The sequence below is a fragment of the Dendropsophus ebraccatus genome, chromosome 11 (assembly GCF_027789765.1).
Source record: "Dendropsophus ebraccatus isolate aDenEbr1 chromosome 11, aDenEbr1.pat, whole genome shotgun sequence".
In the NCBI taxonomy this organism is placed as follows: Eukaryota; Metazoa; Chordata; class Amphibia; order Anura; family Hylidae; genus Dendropsophus; species Dendropsophus ebraccatus.
The window spans coordinates 11,557,711-11,570,382 of record NC_091464.1 but is presented as its reverse complement, the minus strand read 5'-3'; the positions used below and the strand labels follow the sequence as shown (position 1 = coordinate 11,570,382).

The 12,672-nt window shown below is 42.5% G+C and overlaps 1 protein-coding gene across 1 annotated transcript in view; it reads right to left on the bottom strand.

Annotated features, from left to right (window-relative positions):
• Nucleotides 1-7,316: 7,316 nt before the first annotated feature.
• CTSE (cathepsin E) overlaps nucleotides 7,317-12,672 on the bottom strand; it is a 33,391-nt gene continuing 28,035 nt past the window's right edge. Inside the window, exons 8-9 of the mRNA XM_069946290.1 lie at nucleotides 11,562-11,660; nucleotides 7,317-8,284 (exon numbers count right to left, since the gene is read on the bottom strand). Coding sequence (XP_069802391.1) covers nucleotides 8,105-8,284; nucleotides 11,562-11,660 — 279 coding nt within the window. The 3' untranslated portion in view covers nucleotides 7,317-8,104. The remainder of the gene's footprint in view (nucleotides 8,285-11,561; nucleotides 11,661-12,672) is intronic.

The window sequence follows — 12,672 nt, the reverse complement described above, 5'->3', positions numbered from 1 at the left end:
GATAGATAGATAGATAGAAGATAGATAGATAGATAGATAGACAGGCAGCTGCACAGGTGTATGTTATCCATGGTAGAGAATGCGCAGTGTGAATAGGGGCGTGGTTAGAAAAAGGGGGCTAGTGTTGCTAGGTAGGGGAGACAGGCGCAGTGGAGGCATTACCTATGCAGTGAGAAGAGAGAGCTGCCCGCCTCCAAAAGGAGATGAAGTGTGCCCGCCGTGCGTTGTCTGCTGTGGCTTGCCCAAAAAATAAACCGCCTGCTGGGTGCATGGCTGCGCCTCCAAACATGTTACCCCCCCACACACACACACACAAAAAAAACCCCTGCTGGGTGCGTAGCTGCACCCCAAAATATGTTCCGCTAAAAAAATAAACCCCCTGCTGGGTGCTTGGCTGCACCCCCAAATATGTTACCCGAGAAAAAAAAACCCTGCAGGGTGTGTAGCTGCGCCCCCAAATATATTACCCAAGAAATAAACCCCCTGCTGGGTGCGTAGCTGCTCCCCCAAATATGTTACCCAAAATAATAAACCCCCTGCAGGGTGCGTAGCTGCTCCCCCAAATATGTTACCCAAGAAATAAACCCCCTGCAGGGTGCGTGCATAGGATGCTGGGTATTTCCAATGCCCTTGCCATACAGCACTGTCCTGTCTCTGTTGCTGTGGCAACCAAGGTTGTTTACTTCTAGCCTGCCAGGGAAACATTGATGATGTCATCAAGGCTGTGATGACATATACAGCGGATTACATAGGCAAGCAGCTTAGTTGCAGCCAGGCAGATGACCAGGTAGGTAGCATAGGTAGGTAGCTGGCAAGGAAGACCAGGTAGGTAGCATAGGTAGGTAGCTGGCAAGGAAGATACAGGTTCAAACCGTTTAAGTTCGATAGTTACCATCATTTTTTTTTTTGAATAGTTAGTTACTAATTTGTAGCTATCTATATGGATGGACATACAGATAGAGATAGATAGACAGACAGACAGAGACAGATAGGCAGTTGCACCCCCTAATATGTTACCCCCAAAAATAAACCCCCTGCAGGGTATTCTTTCCAGTCTGACACAGTGCTCTCTGCTGCCTCCTCTGTCCATGTCAGGAACTGTCCAGAGCAAGAGAGATTTTCTATGGGGATTTGCTGCTGCTCTGGACAGTTCCTGACATGGACAGAGGTGGCAGCAGAGAGCACTGTGTCTGACTGGAAAGAATTCCACTTGCTGCAGGACGTACAGCAGCTGATATGTACTGGAAGGCTGGAGATTTTTAAATAGAAGTAATTTACAAGTTTGTAGAACTTTTTGACACCAGTTGAACTGAGCCATAGTTATGAATATTTGTGAACAACCACTGGCTTAAAGGGTTCTCCAGCATTAGAAAAACAATGCCCTGGCATAATGCTAGTTTCCCACACCTGCGAGGTCTTGACGGTGCTACGTTTTGGGAACAGAGGGGACTAACTGTTCTCCCGCAGTTGTTTCAGGGGGACACTTTTAAGTCCTTTGTTCAGCTGCGGGAGGAGTTGGATCTACCTCATTCTGTCTTCTTCCGGTACTTACAGCTGCGCCACGCTGTTGAGGCGCAGTTTGGACAGTCTGCCCCTAGCGTTTCTTCCCATTTCCTGTTAGACACAATATTAACTGCATCAGACTCTAAAGGTCTTATTTCCCTTATATATAAAGAGCTATTGGCTTCCTATATGTCTACTAGACCCTTGACGATAAGGGAGCAGTGGGAGACGGACATAGGACCCATGTCGGACGAACAGTGGCATACTGTAATGGCCTTAATGCCAAAACTAGCTGTATCAGAAACACACAGACTCTGACAGTTGTTTCTTCTCCATAGAGTATATAGAACGCCTTTATTTCTCTTTAAAATAGAGGTTCGTACGAACTCAAAATGCCCTCGCTGTGGATTAGAGGAGGCGCATATTTTACATCTCATGTGGAGCTGTGTGGAGCTGGAGAGCTACTGGAGGGGAGTGGTAGCGCTCATAAGGCGTGTGTTTGGGATTGCAGTGCCGTTGGAACCTCTGAGATGTGTTCTGGGCGTAGTGGGAGAGGATGATGAGCCTTCAGGCATTGAGCTAGCCCTTTGCAGGGTCTTATACCAAGCACGTAAACTTATAGCCAAATGTTGGATAACACCTGCCGCACCCACAGTGACAGAACTGATTGCTAAAATTAATAACATTGTTCGCCTGGAGAAAGGTGTATATAAGAAGCGAAAAGCCATGAAAAAGTTTGAATCCATCTGGGGCCCCTGGATAGACGCCCCAGGTATTCCTTCTAGATTTCTCCGGAGGTCCCCGATGGAGGCTTTCTTATTGCTTACGGATCAAAATGCCAGTAGTGCCAGGAGACGGGGCACTGCGGACTAGGGTCACCCACTACCCGAATTGATCCCCCTTCCCCCCCCCCCCCCCCTCTTTCCTCTCCCCCTGCCCCTGTCTTGCTGCCTTGTTCGTCTGGACGGGACTCCCCCCCCCCCCCCCCCCTCCCCCTCCTTCTGTTTCCTTTTTCTCTTATTGTCTGCTAATGTGTGACCGCGGTTGGGGGACAGAATCTCCCAATTTAATTGCTGTAACAGTTTTTCTTGACTAGAGTTGTATGCAGGAATTATGTCTTATCAAGCTACCTGAAATATTTTGATTCAGTACATATTTTTTCTATTGTTTTCTTGTGTCTGTCCCACTGTTTGGGATGTTGGGAGGGAGGCGGGGGGGGGTGGGGTGGAAGGGGATGGGGGTGAAAATGAAACACTTGTTGTGTTTGTAAAAAACCTGTTTTTTCAATAAAAAATATCTGATTTAAAGAAAAACAATGCCCCTTTCTTTCAGAGATAGCACCGCTGTTGTCTCCAGTTTGGGGGCAGATTTTGCAACTCAGTTCCATTGAAGTGAATATAGCTTTAATTGCAAACTAAACCTGCACTTGACATAAAGGCGATGCTGTCTCTGTAAGAAAGTGGTCATGTTTTTTTAATGCCGGATAACCCCTTTAAAGCGACTCTGTACCCACAATCTGACCCCCCCAAACCGCTTGTACCGTCAGATAGTTGCTTTTAATCCAAGATCTGTCCTGGAGTCCGTTCGGCAGGTGATGCAGTTATTGTGCTAAAAAACAACTTATAAACTTGCAGCCTGTGTCAAATTGGTGTGGCCTAGAGTGTCTTTGCCCTAGGCCTTAACCATCCCTCCTCCCCGCCCTCCTCCTCATTAGGAACGCCCCTGGCTGGATTTCCCCTATTCATCACCTGTATGAACACTACACATGGGCCTTAATGATCCATCACCTGTGCAGTCTTCAGACAAGTGATGAATTGGAGAAATCCTGCCTAGAGCATTCCTAATGATGAGGGGGACAGGGAGGAGGAACAGAGAGGCGGTTAAGGCCTAGGGCACACACACTCTAGGCCACACCAATCTGACACAGGCTGCAAGTTTAAAAGTAGTTTTTTAGGACAATAACTGACCATAACTGGACAATAACTGACCATCACCTGCCAAACGGACCCCAGGACAGATCTTGGATTAAAGCAGCTGACTGTACAAGTGGTGGGGATGGGGGGGATTGTGGGTACAGAGTCACTTTAAGTCATTGAAAAAAAACGCGTGCAAGCCTTTCATAGGGCTATTAACATCCTTTCCCCTTCAAACTGATGGAAGACCTTGAAAACAAATAGTTTTAGGAAACAAGTGTAAGTAGCAGTACTGACTGGCACAGTGTGGACTTAGTGTAGGGACCCATGTGTATCAGATACCTGCACGATGGTACATGGGGCAGTGTGGCTTGATCAATTCATACACAAAATTCTGATGTGTTTTTTATTTAGCCAAGCGGCACTAGTATCAGCCATAGGTGTGAGGTGCAGCGCTTTTTCTTCCCTGAATAGCAGTACTAATGGATACAGAGGTTGGGGGGTTTATTTAAACTGTGTAGAGCTAATAGGTGGTTCATGGTTGTTTTCAATATTTTCCATAGTAGCCCAGATAACAGACACGAGTACAAGTACACCCCCCTCTCAGTCTGTTTTATTATGTACATGTAGTTATTAGTCACTTATATCCCAAAGTTTTTACTAATATATCCTATGGTGGAGATTTATCAAACATGGTGTAAAGTGAAACTGACTCAGTTGCCCCTAGCAACCAATCAGATTCCACCTTTTATTTTCCAAAGAGTGTGTGAGGAATGAAAGGTGGAATCTGATTGGTTGCTAGGGGCAACTGCGCCAGTTTCACTTTACACCCTGTTTGATATATCTCCCCCTATGTATACATCAAAATGCTGATTTTACATATAACACTAGTGTGAGTAAAATAGAATCTATGTGATACTAGATTAATAGTAATAATAATATTAATAATAATATAGTATAAAAATAAGAAGTGTGCAACCCTGTTTGTATATCGGAAGAAACTTTCGGGAAAATGTAAAACAGAACAGGCAGTATAGCAGGGGCAGGGAAACTTGGCTCTCTAGTTGTTGCAGAACTACAACTCCCATCATGTCTGGACAGCCAAAGCTATAGCTGGAGAGCCGAGGTTTGCGAGCCCTGTAATAGTGAATGGGCATATACTCACTGTCAGTCATTGAGCTAGGCTGCCCATACATACAGGAGGTGTCAGCTTCCATCACCTCCACCTATCAGCTAGTCACTACGTTATTAAACAGTATGCCGGAAGCTTTTAAGCTCCACCTATTGGTGTCAGAATTTTATTATTTAGTTTAAATGGAAACTATCAGCATGCTAGAAGCATCTAACCTGTTAAAGGATTACTCCAATGAAAATATATATATATTTTTTTTCAAATCAACTGGTTTTAGGAATTTATATAGATTTGTAATAACTTCTATTTAAAAATCTCCAGTCTTCCAATACTTATCAGCTGCTGTATGTGCTCCAGGAAGTGGTGTATTCTCTCCAGTCTGACACAGTGCTCTCTGCTGCCACCTCTGTCCATGTCAGGAACTGTCACAAATCCCCATAGAAAACCTCTCCTGCTTTGGACAGTTCCTGACATGGACAGAGGTGGCAGCAGAGAGCACTCTGTCAGACTGGAGAGAATACACCACTTCCTGCAGGACATACAGCAGCTGATAAGTACTAGAAGACTGGAGATTTTAAGAAGTAATTTACAAATCTATAGAACTTTCTGAAACCAGTTGATTTGAAAGAACAATATTTTCGCTGGAGTACCCCTTTAAGCATGAAGGTCAGTTTCTTGCCTTTATCCTCTGTGCCGTTTCCATGATCTTATATAAAACATATATCCTCCACTCCAACCACTGGGTAAGATCGGACGCTGGTCCAAGATAGGCCAAAAAATAAATAATGAAGATAAAAAACTATTTATTAAAACACAACGCGTTTCGAAGTCGTGCTGACCTCTTTCTCAAGTGTATAACGAAAGAATGTTTTACAAGATCTATAAAAAGGGTGGTTTGCACACGCCCAGTAGCAGCCAAAATACAGGTGATGTCTAATTACATACATAATACCTCCCAGCAGGGAGTAGATCAAGTTGCAAGTAAACCTGTTTTAACTTAGTAGATAAAACACTTCTACAAAAAGGGAATAGAAAGCAAGCAGACCCAAAAATATAAATATAAATATAAGAAAAAAAGTTACAAAAATTATTATTATTATTATTTTTTTTACATATGAAACGGGATTAAATGAAACGATTGAGAATACAAGATAGGCTTTTATTATTGTTATCTCAAATTTTGTTTATATGTAAAAAAAAAAAAAAAAAAAAAATTTATAACTTTTTTTCTTATATTTATATTTATATTTTTGGGTCTGCTTGCTTTCTATTCCCTTTTTGTAGAAGTGTTTTATGTACTAAGGTAAAACAGGTTTACTTGCAACTTGATCTACTCCCTGCTGGGAGGTATTATGTATGTAATTAGACATCACCTGTATTCTGGCTGCTACTGGGCATGTGCAAACCACCCTTTTTATAGATCTTGTAAAACATTCTTTCGTTATACACTTGAGAAAGAGGTCAGCACGACTTCGAAACGCGTTGTGTTTTAATAAATAGTTTTTTTATCTTCATTATTTATTTTTTGGCCTATCTTGGACCAGCGCCAGATCTTACCCAGTGGTTGGAGTGGAGGATATATGTTTTATGCAATTACCGGTTTGGTCTCTGGGAGTGGCTGCGGTCCACACACATGTGAGCATTGAGAGTTGTGCCTTGCATTTGCACAACCACACCAGGTGAGAGTCTTCCCTTTACTCCCCTGCACTTACCTAAGTCTTGCAGACCCCACACATTGGAGCGCTGTTGTCAGGATCCGGACAGCAAGACAACACAACACAGTGAGCCCTGAGCTCAGCCCCGCCCACTGACTCTACCTACTTGCCCCCCTAGGCTAAACCCTAGGGCAGCAACTTGGCGGCGGTCCCTGCACTGGCTTGGTGGGACAAAAAGACAAGACAGACAGACAAAACACAATAAAGAATGGTCAGCAATCCGGGTCACAACAGTCTGGCAGCAAAGGTACAAAATCAGGATCCAAAAGAGTAGTCAAATAACAGGCAATATGGTCGGGGGCAGGCGGCAAGCAAGCGAGGTCAAAAGATACTAAGCAGAATTCAGGAGAAGCACAGAAACAGAACCACAAGCAGGCAGAGACTAAGTCAATAACCGGCAAGGCACAGGCAGAAGCTGAATTCTTAAATAGGAGACCAAAAACCATGTCCAGAAAGTGATAGGAGGGACCAGCTGTCAATCACAGAGGCAAAGGCAGGTTAACTGTTACAAGACCAGAAGAAACTAGCAGCACAGACACGGGTGGGGCAGGGAAAACAATTAGCAGACCAGAAGGAATAAGACACAGTTCAGACAGGGCAAAAACAAGGCAAACAAAACACAGAAGATTATGGCCAAAATCGCAGTCTCGGTCGTACCTTACGCACCGAGGACTGCGCCAAAGTAGCATTCATGACAGCTGTTCACATTTATCTCTACAGTTTCCATGATCTTAGCAGTTTTATCCATATACTAATTAGACATTTGGTGCACTGGGGGTGGGACTAGCACCCCCAGTGCACTGATCCGCCTCCAACTACCCCTCCCCTTCTACTAAATATCAGGAGAGGGGCCTGGCCAGGGGGCAGGGCGGCTGATCAGTGTACTGGGTAGTCCCACCCCTAGGGCACCTAAACGTCTAATTAGCATAAGGGTTAGACAATTAGAGAATCAGTTACCACCAGCTTTCTCATTATAGTTACATTGAATCTGAGACCCCCTCCCCCCTGCCGCTATAGCCGTGTAGCTTTTAATAAACAGTGTGAATACAGACCTTTCAGAAGGGTTTCTGTGACTTTATTTTCATTACAAAAAAATCATCTTTTAGCCAGTGCTGACAGTGTCAAAGGGGAGGGGCCTAGGGTTATTATAGGAACATCCCAGGCCATGCTCTTATCACATTGCTGGTACCAAATCCATTGTGGCGGAGTGAAGTGGTGAAACGCACCAACCTGTGTGCCGCTGTCTTCACTATGGTGCATGTACAGGGGTGTGTATGTCACACACCACAGCAATAACAGACACAACCTTTACTGAAGAACATTGTGCAGATCCCAGAGGCGTCAATGTGCCGCTTCACTCCACTGATACAGGATTGCACTGCAACCAGAGACATGCTGAAATCTTGAAGGTGTGTCTATATGTTATATGAATACTTAGACAAAAACAAAATATAGATATATAGATTTGTAATTTACTTCTATTTAAAAGTCTCCAGTCTTCCAGTACTTATCAGCTGCTGTATGTCCTGCAGGAAGTGGTGTATTCTTTCTAGTCTGACACAGTGCTCTCTGCTGCCACCTCTGTCCATGTCAGGAACTGTCTAGAGTAGTAGGAAACCCCTATAGAAAACCTCTCCTGCTCATGGAAATAATACACAACTTCATGCAGAACATACAGCAGCTGATAAGTACTGGAAGACTGGAGGTTTTAAAATAGTAGTAATTTAAAATTTATATAACTTCCTCACACCAGTTCCTTACTGGAGTTCCCCTTTAAGTGTATTTTTATGTAGTACACTGACTCTGCCTTCAAATGAGCTAAATATAATTATTATAGTACATTATGCCCCATTGGTTGCAGATACATATGGAACAACCGGAGCGAGTCCCACTCTGTTGTATCCCCGATCAAACACAGAATAAAACTGGCCAATAAAGACATCTCCCAGAATCCAGAGGGGTCCTGACGGGGGAGCAATATCCAGTCCCTGGAAGCCGCTTCTGCAATAGTATTCTCCATTCTAGGGAACAAGCAGAGATTTTATAGACATGATCAGCTTAATTCTGCTGGCCGTTACATACAATCGCCCTATCCAGAGGTATGCAAATACATAGTACCGCAACCAGGTGCTTAGAAGCTCTCAGTTGGGATATGTTTCTAAGGACTTGGTGCCTTAATGTGATTGGTATTTTTTTATTACAAAATTTCATTCAGAATAGGACCCAAAAAACACTTATCAAAACCTAGATACAGATCCTGTCTGTCATTACTATGTTGTATAGTCCTGTGGTCAAGTAGATTATGGTATTATGCTGCCACCTAATGGTGATTTTAAGTCATGCTGGTAATTAGTGATGTTCTCATATTATGGTATTATGCTGCCACCTAATGGTGATTTTAAGTCATGCTGGTAATTAGTGCTGTTCTCATATTATGGTATTATGCTGCCACCTAATGGTGATTTTGAATCATACTGGTAATTAGCGATGTTCTCATCCATTAACAGGGGAACATAATTCCAAGATCCAAGAGATTAGTAAACCCCCCCCCCCCCTCCATACACCAACTCGTTTTTTTGTATGTTTGCTTATCACAGCACGTTTTTCTTCCAGTGTTGTTTTTTGTTGTTGTTGGAAACTAAAAGCAGCAATATTACAAAGAAAACATGCTGTCATAAGCAAATATACACAAAACAAGCTGGTGGGGTAGAAAGCAATAGACGCAATCCGATGTTTTGTGTATATTTACTTATGACAGCATGGTTTTTGTTCCATTGTTGCCATTTTTCGTTTTCCAACAACAAAATTGGAACAAAAAACATGCTGTGATAAGTAAATATACCCAAATCAAGCTGGCAGGGGGCACCAAAGACCTGAAGGTGTAGGAAATCAGGGGGAGTATGCACAGGTAATTATAGGCTCTTCTTAGTTTTTACGTGTCTCAAATTGTGCAGCCGCCATCTTTACAAACTGGTTAGAACTTTATTTGCAAGGTTTGTAACAAATCTTGGTTCGTGTAGTTCGGTTCTCTCATCTCTACATTGCAGCTCAAATATCATGTATGTAATGTAACCCATTGTGTACAATGGTCGCCTAAATGCAAACTCAGGGGGAGATTTATCAAACATGGTGTAAAGTGAAACTGGCTCAGTTGCCCCTAGCAACCAATCAGATTCCACCTTTCATTCCTTACAGACTCTTTGGGAAATCAAAGGTGGAATCTGATTGGTTGCTAGGGGCAACTGTGCCAGTTTCACTTTACACCCTGTCTGATAAATCTCCCCCTCAGTTTCTATGAACTGCATAGAAGCCATTTCTGCAAACTATACTGAGATTTGTCTCCACCTAGTGGCAGTCTTAGGTAATGCAGTAATAAAACTAATTCGTGCAGAACTGCAATCCACTTAAATGTTATGTGTTTTTTTTAAAGGGGAAATACATTGAAATACATTGGTAACCAGCAGGCATTGTGCCCAGAGCTTTACAGAGCCATGCATATTACAGAGGTGCTGGCACTGCATAATGCCTCATATGAGACGCATTAAAGGGGTACTCTAGAGAAAACAACTGGCGTCGGGAAATAACAAAAATTTGTAAATTACTTCTGTTTAAATATCTTCAGTCTTGCAGTACTTATTAGCTGCTGTATGCTCTGCAGAAAGTGGTGTATTCTTTCCAGTCTGACACACTGCTCTCTGCTGCCACCTCTGTCCATGTCAGGAACTGTCTAGAGCAGCAGCAGCAAATCCCCATAGAAAACCTCTCCTTCTCTGGACAGTTCCTGACATGGACAGAGGTGGCAGCAGAGAGCACTGTGTCAGACTGGAGAGAATACGCCACTTTCTGCCAGACATACAGCAGCTGATAAATACCGGAATATTTTTAAATAGAAGTAATTTACAATTCTATATAACATTCTGACACCAGTTGATTTTAAAATAATTTTTTTCTTTGCAGTACACCTCAAATGTAATACAATGTGTAATGAGACGGTCAGTTGTACCGTAAAGTGCTCTACACAAAAATGGAGAAAATAAAGAGCGAAAATGAAAATTGGCTACATCCACAAGGCCAAAACAGGCCGTGTCCTTAAAGGGTTAAATTCTCTATTACTGATTCTTTAATAGAATGCGGACTGTATGTCAGCTGACCTGGGAGGAGTGCATTATGCTGTGTCACGCTGATTACATCATGTGAGGATACAGGCCAGGTGTAAATGACAATTTAATAGTGTTTGCTGAGCGGCACACCTGGTTACAATGTCACAGTATACGGAGACACAATCAGCCAGATAACACACGGCACTATGTGAATTCTTCCTGTGTTTCAGAATTGCACTTTGTATGGATTGAATAGTAGTATATGGCCATGTTTGTTTTTCATTAGAACGGATTTCTTTATTCTCGTCTATGTTTATGTGTATATGCTGACGCTCAGATTTGCATGTTTGTTCATTATACACAGAACGTGAGCTGCAAACACCGTGAGTAGGCTCTAATTTCATTGTCATAGAAGAATATAGTTCTCTTCAATATTATTGATTTTTTTTTTAATTAATGGCTATCAACAACGGATGTTCTATCCTGAGGAGAGGCCATCAATCATATAACCCAGGAAAACGAGAGAGAGAGAGAGAGAGAGAGAGAGAGAGAGAGAGAGAATACGGTATGGACATTGTGTGAGGGTCAATAATGACAATTATATTACATGACGTACTGGCTTTAACTTCTGGACTCTTAGGCCTTATCCACGGACGTTCTTTAATTATGTACCTGAGTTATTACCCATTGATTTCTATAGGGCTATTCACACCATCAGTAGCATTCTGATTCCTAGTCCTAGTGTGTATCCGTTTATTTTTTTATTTTTTTACAGCCTCACCTCACCAATATATCCTTATCATCCGCAAAAAAATACGGATCTGCAGTAAGCAAACTGGTTACATCTTTTTTTAACCTGATCAACTTTATTTCGACAAGTGCTGTACAGATATAACAGATCCGCAAAATATGGATTGCAGATGCACTACGGATGCAGAGCAGGCTTTATCTAAGTTCCCCCATGACTATAGCAAAACTTTAAGCGTGTTAGTTTATATTGTGTATTATAATCTCCTCTAAATAGAGAGTCCTGACACCTATATATACAATATCCTATAGGAAATCAGCACAACCCCATAGAAAGCAGCTTAGTCCAACCATAGCAGTACCTGTTGTATGATTTACATGAAGCCAAAACCTCCAGTAAAGCTTCTTGTTATATTATATTGTTTATAATATTATATTGTGATGACCTTACCTCAAGGGTATACTGGGAAGGTGATAAGTCATAATTGATCCCATTGATCACAAAGGTTACGGTGGGCATGGAGCTCAGGTCACTGCAACTCACACCATACTACAACAGAAAAACGTCAAAGATATATGTTACTGCTGTTCCTGGGCATCAGAATTGGCGTACACCCGACCATGGGATGATAAGGGTAATCTTGTTTTATAAACACACGGCAAACACTAATTAACCCCAATACTGTAGCTGCAGCACAGTGATATAAAGCGAGTGGGGATAGCTGTCAGTTACTGGTCACTCTGCTTCACTGTGATGTGGCTGCAGAGCTACTGGGACGGGCTGCTTCACCCACTGTAACGTCTGTACTACTTCACCTACTGTAATATCTGTACTACTTCACCTACTGTAATATCTGTACTACTTCACCCGCTGTAATATCTGTACTACTTCACCCACTGTAATATCTGTACTACTTCACCCGCTGTAATGTCTGTAATATCTGTACTACTTCACCTACTGTAATATCTGTACTACTTCACCCGCTGTAATGTCTGTACTACTTCACCTACTGTAATGTCTGTACTACTTCACCCGCTGTAATATCTGTACTACTTCACCCGCTTTAACGTCTGTACTACTTCACCCACTGTAATGTCTGTGCTACTTCACCTACTGTAATGTCTGTACTACTTCACCTACTGTAATGTCTGTACTACTTCACCTGCTTTAACGTCTGTACTACTTCACCTACTGTAATGTCTGTACTACTTCACCCGCTGTAATGTCTGTACTACTTCACCCACTGTAATGTCTGTGCTACTTCACCTACTGTAATATCTGTACTACTTCACCTACTGTAATGTCTGTGCTACTTCACCTACTGTAATGTCTGTACTACTTCACCCGCTGTAATATCTGTACTACTTCACCTACTGTAATGTCTGTACTACTTCACCCGCTGTAATATCTGTACTACTTCACCCGCTTTAACGTCTGTACTACTTCACCCACTGTAATGTCTGTGCTACTTCACCTACTGTAATGTCTGTACTACTTCACCTGCTTTAACGTCTGTACTACTTCACCTACTGTAATGTCTGTACTACTTCACCCGCTGTAA